This window comes from Oreochromis aureus, linkage group 12 (assembly GCF_013358895.1).
Source record: "Oreochromis aureus strain Israel breed Guangdong linkage group 12, ZZ_aureus, whole genome shotgun sequence".
Taxonomy (NCBI): domain Eukaryota; kingdom Metazoa; phylum Chordata; class Actinopteri; order Cichliformes; family Cichlidae; genus Oreochromis; species Oreochromis aureus.
The window spans coordinates 39821136-39841450 of record NC_052953.1 but is presented as its reverse complement, the minus strand read 5'-3'; the positions used below and the strand labels follow the sequence as shown (position 1 = coordinate 39841450).

Sequence of the window (20315 nt, the reverse complement as noted above, 5' to 3'; positions counted from 1 at the left end):
TTATTTCTCTTTTACATTACTCTTATAAAGGTGTGTCATGCATCCTGCATGACACGTTGCCGCAGATCTCAAAATGGTGGTGTGCCCCTAACAGTTTTATTAAAGAAGCTCTCTCATTCTCGTCTATACAATAGTGTCTCAGTAACTTTCCACTAGAGATGGTCCCCCCTTATCTCCTTTTCCCAGACAAGTGTGAGCGAGAGTCTACAGCTTTCTACTCCCCAAGGACACATCTTCTGATGCCTTTATTTTTCAGGGCTGTGTCCACTTAATACTACACTATATAACTTTATAACACTTATGAATAAAAAGAATAGCATTGTTGAGGCACTGCAAATTATTTAATCCCAACAGGTCCCTCCTTTGATCTGCCCCATGGCAGATCAACACTATTAAAAGTCATCAAGCATCATCATGTTGTCTGCTTTGTTATCAGATCCCCAACAGCCCTGTTAACCAACCTTACCAATAATCCCCGGACAGAAGGCACACAACAATCACCACAAATTACCCAAATAGCTGTAAAAATGAATAAGAAAACCCTAATGGACTTAATACACCCCTTCCATTGCCCAAGGACAGACGTCATCCACACACGGATTATCAATTCTTTAACGGGTGGACCATATGTGGGATGACCACTCTGTTTGAGTATAAAAATTGCAGGCTATTCACCAAATTACTAAAGCTAATTCTCTCAGACCTCTCATTATTTTCCAGCTTCCCCCGATCCCCATTCTGGTTGTTTCCTGCTTCCACCTTTGTGCTCAGACTAGAACCTCTGTCTGATGGGCTTTTGACCTTCTTTACAGTTAAACAACTAATCTTCCAGGACAGGTGATTCTCTATGCTCTTCTCTTCTTGCTTCAACCTCAGGGGTCGACTACCCTTTGGTTCGTTGCATAGATCAGGGGATTTATTCTGCCCCGGCTGGCTGGGATCTATGTTTTTTGGGAGTCTCAGCCGAGTCCCCCTTTCTTGGCCAGACCCTCCTTGGTCTGGTGCTTCTGGATTTCTGTCAACCCCTTCGTGGTTATTGTTGTGGTTATGGGATCCATCCTCTCGTGACTAGCAGGACCCCAAACAACATGACCCCTTGACCCCAATTGCTGTCTTGGCAGTCTCGGTGTCAGCTGCGAAGGATCCTCATATCTTCGTGACTTCGTCTGGTGTCTGCTCCTTCCTCTGTAAAAGACAGAAAAGGAAAACACCTCTCTGCCTAGCCTTAACAATCTAATGTTATTATCCATTGTTCTTCTAGTGATTCAAAGTTGGTTTAGAATATCATGTTCAGGACTCCCTGACCTAGAGAATTATTCTAATTATTATTGTGTAAGCGTGTTTGCAATTACCCCTCTGCACTCTAAGTCATTTCCTACAATATATCAGTCCGGACAGTCACGCCGAACGAAGCTTATGACCTTCAAAAAAAATGAGTACCAACTCTTATGAGCACATTTGCAAATGTCTGTATGAAGATAGTTATAACCACTTATTTTAGTAAAAGAAATCAAACATTTTCAATCCTAACATTTTCTCTCCTTGCATACAGTCTAACATGTGAACAAAAAGCATGTGTTTCATTTAGCCTGCTGTCCCACAGGTTCCCCTCCGGTGTGATACTCAGCCTTTCAGCTTTTCCCTCTTAACTCGAGGTCGGCCCCATTCAGTCGTCAGATGCTGGAAAAAATCTGGAGTTCTGGGAACTTCTGGGTCATTATAATCTAAGGTTTTACCATACCTAAATTATTAAACACACAAATAAAGTCATGAAAATGATCATAGAAACCATTGTTTCATGTTAAAACTCGACTTCCCCCCTTTTGACACACTCTCATGTGTCAATTTACAGGAACTAGAAAATTAAAAGAAAATATTAGTAACATGATTTCTCAGAAAACATCAGAAATTCTCCGCTCGAGTAGCTTTGCTCCAGCTCTGCCACTCTGTGTTAGGGAATGAAATCAATTTAGTTATCACCTTAAATCTGTGGAACTCCAGGCTCCGCCCAGTGCCTGCATCCGCAGAACTGCCTAGAAACAAAACCTGTGTGTTAATATGAACGTCGTATTTGCGACTCCGTTTTTCCCCACTGTCCTTCCCTCACTGACCACAGCAGGGGAATTTATGTCTTGATTCAGCCATGAATTCAGCTCACCTGATTCATCACTGAGCCCAACCGTCACTGGCATCTGATAGTATGCACTGAGTCTCCTTCTCTTAATGTCGCTGTTTTCTCTGTTAATTAGTAGAGCTGGGCGATATAAGATTTTTTCATATCATGATATGCTTTTTTCATTTCAGGCGAAAACGATATATATCACGATATAAGCCAAATAACTATATATGTAAGATTTAAATGTGATGTCGCTCACAAATAAAATGTGAAATAATCAGCAGCTTATTTTGATTTAAATATTCATTTTCCATAATAAGTTCAACAGGGCAGATGTACTTAAAATGAGGCTTCAGTTTTATGGTAAAAATGGTAAATGGCCTGCATTTGTATAGCGCTGTACTCAGTCCCTAAGGACCCCAAAGCGCTTTACACTACATTCAGTCATTCACCCATTCACTCACACATTCACACACTGGCAATGGCAAGCTACGTTGTAGCCACAGCTGCCCTGGGGCGCACTGACAGAGGCGAGGCTGCCGGACACTGGCGCCACCGGGCCCTCTGACCACCACCAGTTTTATGCAAAATAAAGGCAAATATTACAATCTACACAAAAGGCAGCCGCTAAAGCGTTTAAGTTTCAAAATAGAACAAACAAAACAGACTACTAAATTGTCAGTTCCACTTAGAAACAAAATATTAATTCTAAAAATAAATCTTAGTTTATTTTACAGAAAAGAGACAAAATTGACCAACTTACATAATATTGCTTTGGAAGCGCTGTCTGAGAGAAATGTTCATGTCCAGGAGTTGGTAACGAGGATCCATTACCTTAATTAGCTGCTTGAATCCTTCATTTTCGACCGTGTTTATTGGTAGCATGTCTTTAGCAAGACAGTAAGCTATGGCATTCGTTATGTTGCTATGGCTCTTACCTTTTTTGTCATATGGTAAGACGCTGGCGAAAGCCGACTCAATTGACTGTTGCTGCTTCACAGGGATTCCCCTGGTTGTTTTCGATGACGAATTAGCGCTTTCAGTCAGAGATTGAGCGTGCTCCAGTGGGTGGCACTGCTTCAGGTGATAAAAAAGGTTTGTTGTATTTCCAGACTTTGTGGGAACATGCTTTCAGCACAATTTACAGTGCGCGTTACGCTGTTTTTTGTCAGACTTCAAATAGCCGAAATACCTCCACACTACGGAACTTCTCTGGCCTTTCCTTTCGACAATCTCTCCGACATTGGAACCGTCATCTGTGTTCCCTTCGGTATTCTGGTCACCAAAAACCCGGCACGGCGGCTGGCTGCTTCTCAAACAAATACACACGTGCGCCTTGGCACTTGAGCTGTACGTAACAAGTTACGTGACGTGACGCTGCGGCTGTGATTGGTTCGGCTCTGCGCTACTTAATTTTTATTGGCTATTGGTTTTTTTTATAAGACAGGAAGAGAGAGATGAGGTCTATCGCAATAGTTTCATTTTTCTATCGAGAAAAAGTTATTTCGCAATACATATCGTTATCGTTTTATCGCCCAGCTCTATTAATTAGAGTCCCCAAACATGAAATAGACCGCATCCACAACGAGCGTGAATTATCACACTCATTGTGATAAAATAATGAGTGTGATAAAATAATAGCTTTATTTGTTGCATGCTTCAGTTCTTCTGAATGTTTCAGTCAACCACTCACCCAGAGGATCTTCAATCCCAGAAAATTCCTTCTCCTCATTTAATAATGTCTGTTGTCCTTCCATGTCCTGGTAACTGGTCCATCCGGAGCTGTATCATTTTGAAATTTTAGGTGTCAAATTTTAGGAAATTGACCATAAGTGAAATTTATGGTGTTATCATTTGGGCTTACCTTTCCCACTTTTCGGTGATATTCCTCCCTCGAACATTTGCAATTACCCTCCTTTGGCATGAAAACTGGTGGTGTGGCCAAGTGGGTGCTCTAAAAAACAAAAGCTCAGGAGAGAACAGTTATTAGTCATGTACTTCATGCAAAATGTACATATATTTTAATTCATATTGATCCTCTGAGTGTAATGGCACATTTTAATTTGAACTTATCAGAGTTAAATACAGTGCTTTGTCATTATTTTGCTTTTGTTCTTTTTGCAGTACCACATCCTAGCATATGCCTCTGCTGGTTGTATTCTACTTTTTAATGATTGACTATTTTAAGGGGAAAAAACCTCAGTCACGTGGACCGGGGCTTTTTTTATTACATAACTCCATTTTTGAATGTGAAAAATCTACCATTCCCTATGTCATTGTTTTGGCAATTTTTCTATAAAATATTTAATTGGCCTTTTTACAATGGCCTGCAATGCTGAATGGTAAGATGTTCCAGTGATTAATCATGTCAGAACTTGTTCTCCACTTCTTTCGGATGTTCGTTGTTACAGTGGAATCTCTTGTCTGATTTGTAATGGTTCTCTGTACTTCATGTCTTGGTATCAGTTCATTTCACAGCCATTTTATGACTGGGTTTGCGTCTTTTCTCTGCAGGGTTTTGCTTCTTCCTATTTGGTGAATCTGTCCACCATCACAAGAAGAGTTCCATGTTCTTTGTTGTCTTTTCGTCACCTCCTCATGTCTGTAGAATCCATTTTGATCTCCTCAAAAGGGGCCTTCAGTGTTGGAGACTTCCCTTTTTGAACACTGGTACAGCTGCTTTAGGTTGTATTCATTACAGGTGTTGCATTCCCTCACACAGTTTTCCACCATCTCTTCCATGTGTGGGTGTCACTTACAGACCTTCAATGTTCTTCTGAGTCTGTTTCTCCTCTCATGTGAAGGATCATGTGGTCGTTTTAACAATAGTTGATCAAGTTTTGTTGGGGCAACTTGATCTTGTACTTCCCAAGGTCCACTATTCTGTGTTGTTTGTTTCTCTATCTGCCCACTGATCTTGTAGGCTCCTGCCTCTTTGAATGGCGTTCTCACCCAAAACAGAGTATAGTTTTCATTTTGTGAATGACTTCAAAGTCTTAGCTCAAACAGTTGCAAAACTTTTTTGCACAATGTAGCAGGTTGGAAAAGACTGTTTGTTTTTGTAAGAAAACCAAATACCCCTTATTTTTTTATTATTATTGTATCTTGTTTTGATATTGTTATGGGTTGCCAGACCGAGGTTATATCTCATCATGCCAGTAGATGATGGTCTTGCACTGCTGTGCAAACTCTTATTACTTCAGTTATTGGATATTATTGATTTTCTACCATTTTTCTTGTAGTTTTTTTTCCTGTGTAAACAACACACTCTCTGCTACCAGAGAGACTCTTGCTATAGGCTCCGTGCATGCGCAGCTCAGAAATAAATGAGCTCCGGCCTAAGCAAGAGGCTAACTTCCGTGTCCTCTCTATTAATCCACAGGTACTGACAAACCAATTCACATTTGTTCCATTTTCCTGTCACACCTGTTGCAGTCATTCATTTTGGTAACATCATATTCGCTAGTTAGCTGACTTGGGGTGAGACCACTAGCCCTAGCAGTGTAGGGGAGAAAGGGGCAGATTTCTAACATTTATAAACTGGCAACCATTTTGGGATTTGGCGCTATTATTAATAAAAAAAATTATTTTTTTTAAATAATAGAATTCTGGTCTTTTTAAGTGTGCCTATGCCAAGAGGCACACTTATTACTATTCGTTGGATTTATTAAGTGTGCCTATGCCAAGAGGCACACTTATTACTATTCGTCGGATTTATTCTTATTATTATTATTATTATTAAGTGTGCCTATGACAAGAGGCACACTTATTACTATTCATCGGATTTATTAAGTGTGCCTATGCCAAGAGGCACACTTATTACTATTCGTCGGATTTATTATTCTTATTAATTAAGTGTGCCTATGCCAAGAGGCACACTTATTACTATTCAACTTCAATCATGAAACTGATCAATGATCGGCTTTTTGCTCTTGCAGCACGTTTAAGCTTGATCAGCTGTTGTTAGAATTCGTTTGATTTTAATTTCTAGTATCAGCTGATGTTTGCTGGAGCCACAGCGGAAAAAAGGGCTGGTCCAAACCAGGAGATGTCCTTACTGAATCATCAGAGCTGAACTGGTGATGGAGAAACAGGTTTACCCTTTAGGTGACATGAATGAGTTGAAGGGAAGTTATGAACTGTTTCTGAGAGAAACACCAAGCTCCTTTTTTGTGTAGCTGACAGCTGTTAACTGTGCAGGGGTGGATCTAGCAAAGCTTTTGCCAGGGGGCCAGGTAGGGCATTAACAGAGAAAGGTGGACACAAGGATATACTTTTCTTTCTTACTCTCATATGAAATATTTAGCTTTTATTAAATAGTTATCTGAATCTTACAACCAAAGTTTGTATAATAATACACAAGATTGGCTGTAGACCATTGTTCATCATTCAGAACACTGTGTAAAAATAACAAAAAACAAAAAGTGAATGCGAAAGTGCATAAATATTTACTTTACGTGTTTGATGTGTGTGGCAGGGCGTGGTCTGCAGTGCCGCTGCAGGGGAGGTGGACCCACCTGAGCGGCATCTGTAATCACGCCTCTCGGGCGTAGTCTGTGCTCTCTCGGCTGTTTTTTGGGTGTGTGTTGTGCTGTCAGCTGAAAAGCTACAGCCGGCTGTGTGGGTACACCAACCATGTGTGAAAAGTGGTCCATAACATAATGCTTCAAAGCGTGTTCATGCAAACATTGTCGGGTCTGCCGTGGTACAATGGGACTTCTGCTCATGAACCTCTGTGCACAGCGTCTGCAAATCGGGGCTGTACGAAGTCACCTCATCTTTACACAAAACTGTAAGCTGTCATCTGTGAGGCGCGAGCGGTGTTTGTTTTTACCATAGTTCATGGTGGAGAATGGCTGCTCTGCTGAGTTTTGCTCTCTGTAGCCGTATGAACTACACTGATTAGCAGCGGCATAGGCACACTCAAAATTTCTTCCGAAATTTTCGCTTTCTAGTTTGTTTGTTTTTTGCCTGTTGGATGGGCCCCTGGGTATGTGTCCAGAATGAACACTGGATAACTTGTGGTTAAAAAGAAAATGGTCAAAATGTCCTTATGAGTTTTGGGCGTTGTTTGGTTTTTTTGTTTTTTGTTTTTTAAAACTGTGCTCAGTTCATTTTTCAGTTTAAATACAGGTTAGCAACATATAGTCCCATCCAGGCAATGTTTCTTTCAGGTTGGCATTGCATATTTCTGCAAAGTGATGCTAAAGTGCATCTATTAAAACAGCATGGGCTCATAGTAGAAGAGTGTGTGTGCTCAGCTGGCCTCCCTGCTGTACAGACATTTCACCAATTCTACTGGGGTTCAGTGTAGTTCAGGAGGGAGAGCAGGTCATCCACTAATTAGGATTTGTGGTTTGATCCCTGGTTGCTCTAGTCTGTGTGTCAAAGTATCAGAGTATGACTGTACGTTAATATTAGATAGAAAGCACTTGAGCCGTGAACGAGCCATGTTGTATAAAGTGAAACAAAAAGCATGACAAAAACTTTTTTAAAAGTTGTCACAAAGTTTAAAATATGCTAATAATTTTCTTAAAATGTTACAGATATCAGAGATATCTTATGGATAAATTAACCAGAATGCAGAACTATTTCCCATGCATCAGCAAATTAATCCATCATCAGCCAGGTGGGTGAAGAATCATTATTATCTTATTGAAGTGAATAATTTAGTTGTTTAATCTTGGCAGCCCAATAATACAGTCTAAAGTTAAGTTAAGTGGTATGTCCTAACAAAGCTCTATGTAAATATTGTTTATGCAATCATAAAAAAGCTTTTAAATTAATACTAAATTTATTCATAAAACAAAACTAGTCTTAAAACGAAATTTCCCCAAAGTTTAAAACGGCTTCTCTAAAGAAATTAAAGTTTGACGTCTGTACCATATGTTTGATGTGTGTAAATAGTGTTAAATAAACATTAAACACTGGAAAAGGAGTGAAGGAGACATGAGTCAACATAGAAAGTGCTTAATAGTTTATAAAGTGGTTCAAATTAGTGTCACTTCAGATTTCTTAAGCATAATTTGAACAATTACCCAGCGCTCATCTTAGCTATGCCACTGGGTAGTTATTTTAGCCCAATTAGACCAGGCCCTGTAAATCCTATGATGAAAACTGCATGTACACAATCACCATTTAGAATTCTTACATTATTTTAGTCAAAAATGATCTTTAAAAAAATAATTTATTTGCAACTGATTATCCCTCTACTTCATGCAGTGCTTAACAAATTTGCTAAAGCACCATCCAGTGTAAGGTTTATGCCACAGCAGTATTAATCATTTTTTATGCTTCTGTAACCTACCACTATATGCAAGCTTTTTAATCAGAACAATATTTTCAATGCTAAAACAGTTACTTGTTATTAATAAAGAATTAAAAAAAAATAGTAAAGCACATTTATTACAGTTTTTTATTTGTATTCTAGTTTTAGTGGTTGAATGTTATGCTTGATTAATTTCTAGCTTCTCAGAGAGGTTCAGTGTGCCAGCTAAAATTTGGGTATAATTATAAAGAGCAGCACACACTCTTTCACTGAAGTAAAAGAAAAGAATTTTGGGTAGTGATATTTTCTGTACACATGAATGCAGCACAGAAACCAAAAACGCATGAGGACTTGCCCATCCTCCGTCAGGAAGCTCCAGTGTGATTTCCTGCTTTTATTTAAAAGAAAGTGCTGCCTGAGTCGAGCACTTGACTGACTTTATGACATGGTGTGATGAGAAACTACCTTCTTGTCAGGATACAGGTGGGGCAGGTTTCAGTTCAAACTCACACTGTCACAGCAGTCAGAATAGAACAGCTGTGACATGAACTTTTGCAATGTTACAAATATGATGTCTGGCAAACATGACTGCAAAGCTGTTTTGGAACTTTGTATCACGACACAAAAATGACAATTTTAGTTAGTGCTTGTTGCAAAGTCATAATAAACAGATCAGTGTCAGTTTTCACACAGCTGTTGATGCTGTGTGTTCCTTAGAAAAGAAAGCTTCCCCTTTCTCCAGCATCAGCACAAGTGCATGCAACAAAGACAACAAGTCAAATAAATATACAGGGAACAGCCACAAACTGAACTAGAGGAATTCATAGAGACAGTGAATGGGTACACAAGTCACTGACACTGACGACAAAAGAATAATCTTGGTGATAGTCCAGCCCTGAGAAGTTTGCACTGTTTGCATTTGTGTCACACAGCGGAAGGCCATATAGGTAGGGGGTGTGCCTCTGTATTGAAGACAAACTGGTCCAGGCTGATGAAGTTGGGGTCATCTGAGAAAAGCAGATAGAAATATTTCAGGGTCTCCCCCAGGAAGAAGCTGTCCATCTTGTCTCGAGGGTTCGGGTAGTCCGGGTCGCGCACATTGTTGATGGAGGTGTAGCCACCTGAGGAAACCTAAGGGGAAGTACTCGATAAATTCAACAGATTTCACATATTGGGTTCACTTTCATGAAAACGTTTCAGAGCCACAGAGCTGTGCATTAGACAACAGGCCTGTCTTTGACAATATCCATAGTGATTAATTACCTCAGAAAGATCAATAAAGATTAACCTTCATTGTACAGACCTTGGAGTATCTGTTAAAGTTTTGGAGAATCTCCCAGCCCCAATCCTGGTACTTGTGGTCCTTTGTGAACCTGTATAGGTAGAAGAGACTCTCTACAGTCTCCGGTCGCAGAAGGTTGTGTCTATCTGCAAGATGTAGCACAGATTAAACACAAGACACAAACAGAATAATGAGTCATATCTAACTGTTAAAATCTCCATGCTTAAAATCGTTGTCAAATGCCATGCAAACTGCTGCTGTACTCTGTATTGTTATTTGATCTCTTGCAAAGGAAAGTCATCATTCACAAAAAATCAACTTCTTGTGTAGATCAATTTATTTCACATTTCAATAACAAGCTAATATTGCTTTTATTTATAATTACACATACAGCCCACTTTGACCTTGGAGACCACAGCAGTGAAACACTTTCTGTCAGTGTAAAGAAGTTTTAAATCCTCAGTTAGCGTCACATAAGGAACAACAAGTACTATTTCAACACTGTCTCAGTTTTTCTATAAAATGCTTCTAGTTAATGGAAGAAATGTGTCAGAACAACTGTTTCGGACAAGTATAAGTAAAGTGACAAAAAACTTAGCTCACTGCCCAGACTGTCCTGTAATAATAAAACAATGGTTTTGTTTGCTTTTTTACCATTTTTCGTTTAAACTGAGACTAAATATAAAAAATGGAAATGACTATTATGGATAGCAAAAATTCAGACACTTTTCTGTCATTTAAATGTTGATCTATTACTTCATTACTTTGGTGTAGTAGGGGTTTTTTAGGATATAGTGGGTTTTTATTAGTAGGTAAAGCTTACAAAAATACAGTTAAAAATCCAAAATAAATGGCCCTTTTCACATTTTCCAAAGCCATTCAGTGGGCCACACTGGAGTTTTTGGTGGGCCAAATGTGGCCCCTGAGCTGTTTGACACCCCTGGTCTTGAATCTCTACACACTCATGCAGGCCCGTTTCTACCTACCTTCACATCAATGTCTCTGGTGCTGCCTTGATGCATGTTAAAATAGACAATCTCAGGACTGAGGCCTGTTTCCATCTGGACATACATTTGGTAGCAGGTCTCCATCAGCTGTCTGGCAAGATCCATATGATCAGAGGGCAAACCATTGTAAGAACCAAGGGCCAGAGTCCCTGGAAGAAAACACACAAGATGGTCCTAAAATATAAAGAAAAACAAAAAAGTACATTAGAGTTCGCAACAGCTGTGTTGACAAGCATGGATAACCCACAACGTGCAAATGTTAAAAAGTGTTAGGGTTCAGATATTGAGGGGAAATCCAAAAATAACCACAGATCCGGGCTGGTGCAATTAGACGACATTTTAATGAACACATGTGAGTTCAACAGCCCAATCAGTATTGAACTAACTTACAATAGTCAGACAAAGATTTTATAGGGTTGGGAGTGATACTGCTTCCCCCCCTCAGACACAATACAGCATACGTCAATGCAAAACCACAAATGTTCAGTTAACTTTGACATAGTTTAAAACAGAACATCATCTTGGCGTCGAAGCCAGGTGCTTCCCCCAGCTCGTCTTCGCTGTCGCTTATCTCTGGGACATCTGGTGTACTTCCTGGAACGTACGCACCCCACTTTGCAGTTATAGCAAAACATAATTAAACTCTTCCCTATTCAAAGGAGTCTATCTAATATGTGTGTATGTATATATCAGCTTCTGCTGCCCTCTGTTTCACCCTTCACTTCATCAGCTACACCTTGTAACCTTTCCACTAGACAGAAGGCCAGCACAACTGAAACTCTGTGTGTGTATGTCTCGTCTGTCTGTGCGTGCACACTGCATGTGCTCTCTGAACCTTAGTTGACCTCAACTTAGGCAACCAGGCTAAAGCCATCCTGTGTGTACTGATCTTGACTTATATGTGAAATGTATAAAATGTATAAAACAAATGTTTCAATCTAATACAACTACTTAAAGCTTAATCAGCGATAAATGCATAAAAGACACCCTACTCTTAACTTGCACTTAGACTCTGGTTTCAGTTTCGCTTCTGCAAGCCTTGCAGAAGTGTTTCCTGTCTCATTTTGGCACAGAGTATTTCCTGTCCCTGCAGCTCAGTTTCTCACCCACTGAAGACTTCAGTGTAAGAATATAAAAACATTCAAAAGCCTTTAAAATTATAGATTCAACTCAACAGTTTAAAGTGGTTCTTCTTGGACCTGTAATAAAGACTAATATAATACCCATATGTTTGAACATCTGAATGCATCTGCATGCAACATCACTATTAATAATGAAATGGTAATGATGATTATAGAAATAGCAGCAAATAATAGCAGTAAAATATTTCTCCTCTTGACACTCCCTCTCTTGGTGACCCTTAAAAAGGGTCACCACACCATCTATATCATTGCTCTGACCCTCTCTCGAAATGCCAGCTCCCCCCTAAGAACCCTCCATGGGTAAAGTTAGGTTCTTCCTTGGTCCCTCTCTAGTGGAATTCAGGCCGCCTGCAAAGGAAACAAAACAGCTTTTCCTCCTACAGCTCGCCAACTTATGTCCCTCAATATTTCTCTTTATTCAAACCTGATTCAACCTAATCTTACTCAAAACATGAACCTAATTTCGTATTTGGTTTTTGACTTTTCTGTATATTCTTATTCTTAAAGCACTGCTCTCACATCTCTGCATGTGCTTCCTGCTGCTTCCTTATCTGATCATCAACATCCTGTACACAAAACTGTCGCTGCTGCACGGAGCTCTCATCTAACGTCACCTTTCACAAGCAAATGTATCAAGAAAATCACTATAACTGCTTATTCTACTAAAGGATCAAAGAAAAAACAACCACTTTAATCATTAAGTGTAAGCACATTATCAATAGCTCCTAAGTAAATTTCATCATAGCTAAAAGCTGAACTCTAACTGTATTTTTAGAACCCACATTTCCTGTGTTATAACCTGTTCTTGGTATACCATTTTATTTCATTTTGCTGCTCTTAATGTTATGATACACTCTAATTTATACTTTATCAGACTTAACCAAAATATATAAGCTTTCTCCCTTTGCTTCTGTTTTGAACAAAAACTTGGTCACTTCAACAAGCATTTGTTATTCTGTAACTGCATTTTATATAATAAGACTAATTTAGAGCTGCATGTGTTATCTCAATATTTTACATGTCACACAGTTTAGTTACAAGCAAACTCCTATTCAGTTAAATGCTAAATGGATTTCAGGCCTTTTGCCTGGAATCAATACTGTCATGTGTGTTGCTGAACTCTATATGTCTGTAAGCGTGTGCAGTCCTTCAATAACTCAGGTCATTCTCACATTCTCAGGCTAATCATTAACGCTAACCAAAAGTTTGTGACCCTCAAGAGACGACTCTCTGAGCCACAACTCCGTTAAAGGCACAGAATGCAATGTGTATGAAATCATCCTCATAAAAAGCTCTCCTCTACCCTAGAAATAAATCTATTCACCATCTGTTTCTAAAGCCTACATTATAACAACTTATTCTAAAAGTCAGAAAAATCACACATTTTCTACACGTAAAATCTTCACTAATCTTCCCCATTATTATTATTCCCACAGTTTCCCTCTAAGTTTGGTGTACAACTTCTTATCAACACCAGCAATTTATCTTCTAAACCGAATTCAGTTCATTTTAATCCTTTCTTTAGAGAATTTAAAGAATTTTACCATCTCTAAATTATCAAAAAAAAACCCACTAAAATCATCCTAAACCCATTTCAAATTAAACAAATTAAATCTTAAATCCCTCTCTTTTTTGATACATCTCATGTGGCAAAAAACTCAAAATGCTTCACCCACGCTTAACAAATTAAAAGGGAAAAAAGGTTAGTCATATCATTTCTCCAAACACTTCAGCCATCTTCCTCTCCGGTATTTTGCTCCGGCCCTAAAAACCTGTGTTTAAGGAATAAAATCAATTTAATCATCATGTCAAATCTTCTTGAACTCCTGCTCCCTTCGAAGTCTGGATCCTTGGAATTTCCTGGAAACAAAACCTGTACTTTACACATCATACTCAACTCCCCCTTTATGATCCAGTCTGTGTCATGACAAAATAAACTTAAATAGAACAGTTATTAATCATGTGTTACCTCAGTTAATGGTAACTTGAGTTACATCAAACAATGTTTCCCTTTTCGCATTTAGCATTTTATAATGTAATAACATGGTCTAACCCAAATCAGTAAAACAGACATTTACTCAAAGCAAACATCAACATCCCCAGAATTAAGTCTTCCACTTGTCCTGCTTATGGCAAAAGCAAAACAAAGCCTCCCCTTTCTTTTCCTCACATGGTAAATTTGTCCACATTTATTCATCCCCACCTTAGTCCAGTCACTCACATTCACTCACACGCATCCACACATGATATTTTTGCTGATACTGCAGCCTTCTGCGCAAATAATGAAATGCTCCACATCAGCAAAATGAGCTCAATCATTTATTTATTTCGTTTTCCTTTTTAGGAAAATAGTTCTCTATACTTTTGACTGGATTGAATCGATACAATCCTTTTCTAGACAGAGACTCGCCGCCAATCAGGTCTCCTCCTCAGCCAATTATAATCTGTAAAGCCCACCTGATTTTCGTACTTGGTAATTTTGTCAGCGCCGTCAGTTCACTCTCTTCCAGGCCTGCTTAGAACAAAAATGAAAAAAGAGAGCTGATTATTAGCTCATCAAAGTACAAAACAAAATCACCTGACAGGTTTTTTCTGAGTGCACTACTACAAAAATTTCGGGCCCCTCTCAGACATATCCATGTCTAATCAAACTCCCTCTCTTGAAATAGAAACCACAGCCTCAAAAATCTGAAACAATCTCAAAGTTCACCCGTTCACTGCAACCTGGACCTCATCACAAGCTGCACCGTTTTACTTTGCTTCCTTTCCTCAAGGCCTCAATCACACACACACAGGAAGCTCCTCTGTCATCACTCACTTCAGCTAATTTGCATACTGATTCATCTCAACAAGTCAACGTGACAAAAGAAATACCTGTTTAAACCTTATCACCTTATTCAATTATTTTCATTTTCTCTCTATAATAATCACTGGTTTTAATCACTCAGTACGAGAGCACTCCTAAGTCACTCTTTTAGACTACTTTAATCACTTTTCTTTTGTTTGTTTTTTCCATAACTCACTCCTCTGTCATATAACCCCTTTGAGTCAACTTCAAGCTTTAAGTCTATTTTATTAACCATTCACCCCATTCTATCACTCATACAATTAGCAAGCTGATCTTCATTGCGTATGCTTGTTTTCTTAGCCAGGTCTAATCAATGTCTGTGCATTAATATTCATGAGCTTGTCTTGTCTCTGTAAGGTTAATGCATTCTCTGTTTGTATGTGTATGTGTATGTGTTATTTTTGCATATGTGGCTTCGCAGTCTGTCAGACACCTTCTCAACTCTCCAGTTAAACAGTCAGTTTTCTCCTTCCCCGAATTACTAACCCAAATTTTAATTTCCCACCTTAAATAAAGCACTCCTGGTCTTCAGCCAGGTGTTAGGGCCTGTTTTCCAGGTTCATGGACACATGATTCTGTGAACAATTCAACCAGAAACTTGCCTTAACTTGTCCATTGATGTTAACCTCTAACTTTCTTCCGACTGCTGCTGTGGAAAGTTGAGCCGGGTCTGCTTTACTCCTGAAAATAACAAAACTAGGACATTTTCATTATTATCACTAGTGTTTAAACGAGCCACTTCTCTCTCTTTCCTGTCACAAATACCAATGATGTCATGTTTATGTCATGAATATGAATGTAAGCATGTTTTTCCTCGTTACATTTCATGTTAATTGAGTGTAAGCTTGTGTTCTTCGTTGCATGCCAGGTGATCATCTTAATTAAGTGTAAGCTGCATCTTCATTGCATCTTAAATTATAATCAGTTTTACTTCATGCATTTTTTCACTGAGCTTTAGATTCAAACTATCTCACCTCTGATTCATTTCAAAATAATTTCACATGTAACAACTCGTATATGTGTGTTTTCTATTCATTAATATAGTTGTCAGCTATTTCGATTATTTTTACCTTTTGTATTGTTTACCTCTTTGTTGTGATGTGGTGGACATCCCTAAACAATCATGAGTTCAGGCTTCAATTTCAATCCAATCATATCCTGTATTCTCGCAATCAAAGTCGTCCAGCTTCATCTCTCACTGGTCCTTTTTCATTCACAGTGTCCTGTTCGGGCTTCAAAGCTCCAGCAAACACAGTCTCAACTCAGCTGTTGTCTTCTTCTCTGTTTCTTTACAGCCTTTTCTGTTAGGTTAAGTCCCAGCATGGCAAAATATCACATTCAGTGCCTTCAGTCTTATTTTCAGTCTTCTCTTCCAAGATTGCTCCAAGCTTGGCAAATATGAGAGTCAGTGCCTTCAAGCAGACACATCACACTGTTCTTCACCAGCATGCATGTTGCATCACGTGCTTTCTTTCATACTGCTGGACTCCTCAGTCGTCGTCAGTGTTACTGCTTTCGCTTGCACTATCTTTTAGCTTCAGTTAATTCTTCAAGTCCACGATGTTCTGTCGGTCTTCATCAGGAAATTGACTGTCCTTTGAGTTTCTTCTCAGGGTCAAGGACAAAGTGAGAGATCAAGCTGCACAATTTCGAGCCAAAGACTGGCTTATTTTCTCCCAATTCTGTTAATCTATTGTTCTGCTGCTGTACTCAAGGTTCCAATGTTGAGAGAAGTCCACCTGTATTGGCACACTAAAACATAGAATTAGTATCATATTCATTTTTTATCTTAAAACCTCCATTTGCTTCATGTGCCTAGAGTTAACTCTTTCTCTCTTCTCTGGGTGCACACTTGTCACAGTGAGTTTCCCTTTTATGGGCATGCATTTCCTGTCCCAGACACACACACACGGTTTCCTGTTTTCTGCAGACTCTGTAGAGACTTCCTGCAGGCAACAGGCAGACTCTGTCTCCCTTTGAATTTCACAGTCTACAAACAATCAGTAATTCTACTAAATCTTGATCTAAAAACAATACACCTTCATTTCACTCACACACTTTTAAATAGAGCTCTTTCACACATCAGAACAATTAACACTTCTTCACACACATCACCATTCTTTAGGTCAGTTTTGTAGCATCAGTCACACAATAATTTCTTGAGTGGGTGTACCAAGTGTATATACTTATGTGTTTTCAATCAGAAAAAATAAACTCAACCTCTCATAACATCACTCATGGATTTCTTGAATTTACAGCACTTTCAAACTTTAAAACATCCTACTTCACATCACAAAAGAAATATATTTCACACTCCTTTATTTCATACACACTTTTTAAATGTTCTAACCTCTTTCAGACGCCATGAATCGTCTCACACACCCTGCCTTTTCTCTCACTCAGACAAATCACGCAGAGTCACTCAAATCAAATACTGACAGCATTCACACGGTTAAAATACCTCAAAATACGCTTTCATATGAGTATTTTGGACATGGCTTCCACAATCAAAAGAGCCAGTCAAAAAGAAAAGAAAAAAAACTGAAACCTCTCATCATCCTCACGGCTTCTCACCACACACATAACTAAAAATAAAACACACCACCATTTATTACTCAAGAGAGGTTACTACAGGAAAATATATAGTGGTCTTAGGTACTGTACAATACACTCAATCTATATATATATGTCAAAACTCAGTCAATGACTATACATCCACAGTAATGAATTCAAACTCTATTTGTACTCTCGTAATACGCACAACCAGCCTCTTAAATACAGGCATTTAGCAAAATTTTCAAACAATAGTTATAAAGCTCAATACACTCGAAACTGAAAGCAACACCCTTCATGCGCGTCAACGCTCCTCATTTGCATTTACACACACCATCAGTGCACATCCGGCTGTGCATTGCTGACACAGAGACTGATCTTACACAAAATGTCTTATTTTATATTACAAAGACGTCTTTAATTACAACTGCACAGATTCTAGGCCTTGTAGCTCCTATAAATTTCGATAATTTTCCCATAACGGCTCCAACCGATAAAGTCCCTGACTTTTTTGCGACCAATTCACCGGACCAGCTCCAACCGTTCCGTCCACATCTCTAGCCCTAACTTAATTTACAGGTAGCCAAAAAAGCGCAGGTAGGGGCTCCAACCCCTAGCAATTTCGAAGGTTCCCAAGTCCTCCCCCGCTGTCGACGGTACTATCCCTACTCACCCGTAGGTCAACGGTCAGCGTCCTGCCCAGGCGCAAGCGTTACCAAGGGGAAAAATGCGCTTCTTAACAGACGCCGCTGTCGTTCTAGAAAAATTTAGAGTAATTTGAACCAACAATCTACATCCGAACCAGGATTAAGATTAAGGACAACCCTCAACAGTTTTGGAGTTTCCCCAGTTCTCCTCGAATGTTGCCCGAAACTATCCCTAGTCATCGCTAGGTGAAGGATAAATTTCTCTATCCAGCAGGGAGCGTCACCTCCGAGAAGCTTCTTAAGGGTTGCATAACCAATGGGGCTCCAACCCACAAAATGACCAAATTCCCTACCACACTAAATTAGCAGCTCCAACTGCTTTAATTCTCTCAACGGCTCCAACCGTTCTTAATTCTCTCAGCGGCTCCAACCGCTTTTAACTCTCTCAGTACTGTACTTTATCACTTTCATTATCCGTACTTCAATTTCAATTCTCATGAGATTTTCACCAAAATCAAAACAGACATTCACCAGTAATTTCCAGTGAGTAGACTTTAATTTGTCATATTCAATTTGGCACACTTTGGAAAATTCAACAGGTATGTGCCTTACCTTTGGATAAGCCGGCTTGTCACTCACTTTCAACCACTGACTCGTATCTGCCCGTCTAATCACCACGGACCCCGGATCTCTCCGTCTACACCTCCAAAATTCCAAAATTCCCCCTCTCACCGGACGATGCCCCCAAATGTTAAGGTTCAGATATTGAGGGGAAATCCAAAAATAACCACAGATCCGGGCTGGTGCAATTAGACGACATTTTAATGAACACATGTGTGAGTTCAACAGCCCAATCAGTATTGAACTAACTTACAATAGTCAGACAAAGATTTTATAGGGTTGGGAGTGATACTGCTCCCCCCCCCTCTCAGACACAATACAGCATACGTCAATGCAAAACCACAAACGTTCAGTTAACTTTGACATAGTTTAAAACAGAACATCATCTTCGCGTCGAAGCCAGGTGCTTCCCCCAGCTCGTCTTCGCTGTCGCTTATCTCTGGGACATCTGGTGTACTTCCTGGAACGTACGCACCCCACTTTGCAGTTATAGCAAAACATAATTAAACTCTTCCCTACTCAAAGGAGTCTATCTAATATGTGTGTATGTATATATCAGCTTCTGCTGCCCTCTGTTTCACCCTTCACTTCATCAGCTACACCTTGTAACCTTTCCACTAGACAGAAGGCCAGCACAACTGAAACTCTGTGTGTGTATGTCTCGTCTGTCTGTGCGTGCACACTGCATGTGCTCTCTGAACCTTAGTTGACCTCAACTTAGGCAACCAGGCTAAAGCCATCCTGTGTGTACTGATCTTGACTTATATGTGAAATGTATAAAATGTATAAAACAAATGTTTCAATCTAATACAACTACTTAAAGCTTAATCAGCGATAAATGCATAAAAGACACCCTACTCTTAACTTGCACTTAGACTCTGGTTTCAGTTTCGCTTCTGCAAGCCTTGCAGAAGTGTTTCCTGTCTCATTTTGGCACAGAGTATTTCCTGTCCCTGCAGCTCAGTTTCTCACCCACTGAAGACTTCAGTGTAAGAATATAAAAACATTCAAAAGCCTTTAAAATTATAGATTCAACTCAACAGTTTAAAGTGGTTCTTCTTGGACCTGTAATAAAGACTAATATAATACCCATATGTTTGAACATCTGAATGCATCTGCATGCAACATCACTATTAATAATGAAATGGTAATGATGATTATAGAAATAGCAGCAAATAATAGCAGTAAAATATTTCTCCTCTTGACAAAAGACAAGTGAATAATGACTTCATTAGAATGAAGTTTCATTTATACAGTTTAATCGTGATCTTCGTCTCCTAAATAAATGACAATAATATTATCAAGATCCACCACTTACAATGTTTTCTTGTGGTTCCTAGTGTGTTTAAAATTAGATTGGTGAGGCAGAGCCATCATTTTTCAGGCCCCTCTTCTGTTGAACCAGCTTTTAGTTTGGATTCGGGAGACAGATACCCTCTCTACTTTTAAGATTAGGCTTAAAATTTTCCTTTTTGATAAAGTATATCGTTAGGGCTGGATCAGGTGACCCTGAATCCTCCCTTAGTTATGCTGCATTTGTCTAGCCCTGTGGCTGTGTACACCCCCACTCCCTTAGTTTAGTGTTCCCGATCAAAATGGAATGGTCAGTTTTAACAGCTCTAAACATAACAAACATTTTTCACCACCAAATTCAGTTCAGTGGGTAGTTCAATGGGTCGTTCACTGAGTTGTTCAGTGGGTAGTTCAATGGGTAGTTTAGTGGCTACGTGCACACTAGCCCGGAGAGATTTGAAAACGGCGTTTTGGTCTGAAAACGCTCCGCGTCCACACTAGCGTTTTCAGTCATTTTCACAGAGTTGTGCATGCATAT

At 39.3% G+C, this 20315-nt stretch overlaps 1 protein-coding gene across 1 annotated transcript in view; it reads right to left on the bottom strand.

Annotated features, from left to right (window-relative positions):
* Positions 1 to 9306: 9306 nt before the first annotated feature.
* Positions 9307 to 20315, bottom strand: part of man1b1b (mannosidase, alpha, class 1B, member 1b) — a 260312-nt gene continuing 249303 nt past the window's right edge. Inside the window, exons 12-14 of the mRNA XM_039620881.1 lie at positions 10649 to 10847; positions 9688 to 9812; positions 9307 to 9515 (exon numbers count right to left, since the gene is read on the bottom strand). Coding sequence (XP_039476815.1) covers positions 9309 to 9515; positions 9688 to 9812; positions 10649 to 10847 — 531 coding nt within the window. The 3' untranslated portion in view covers positions 9307 to 9308. The remainder of the gene's footprint in view (positions 9516 to 9687; positions 9813 to 10648; positions 10848 to 20315) is intronic.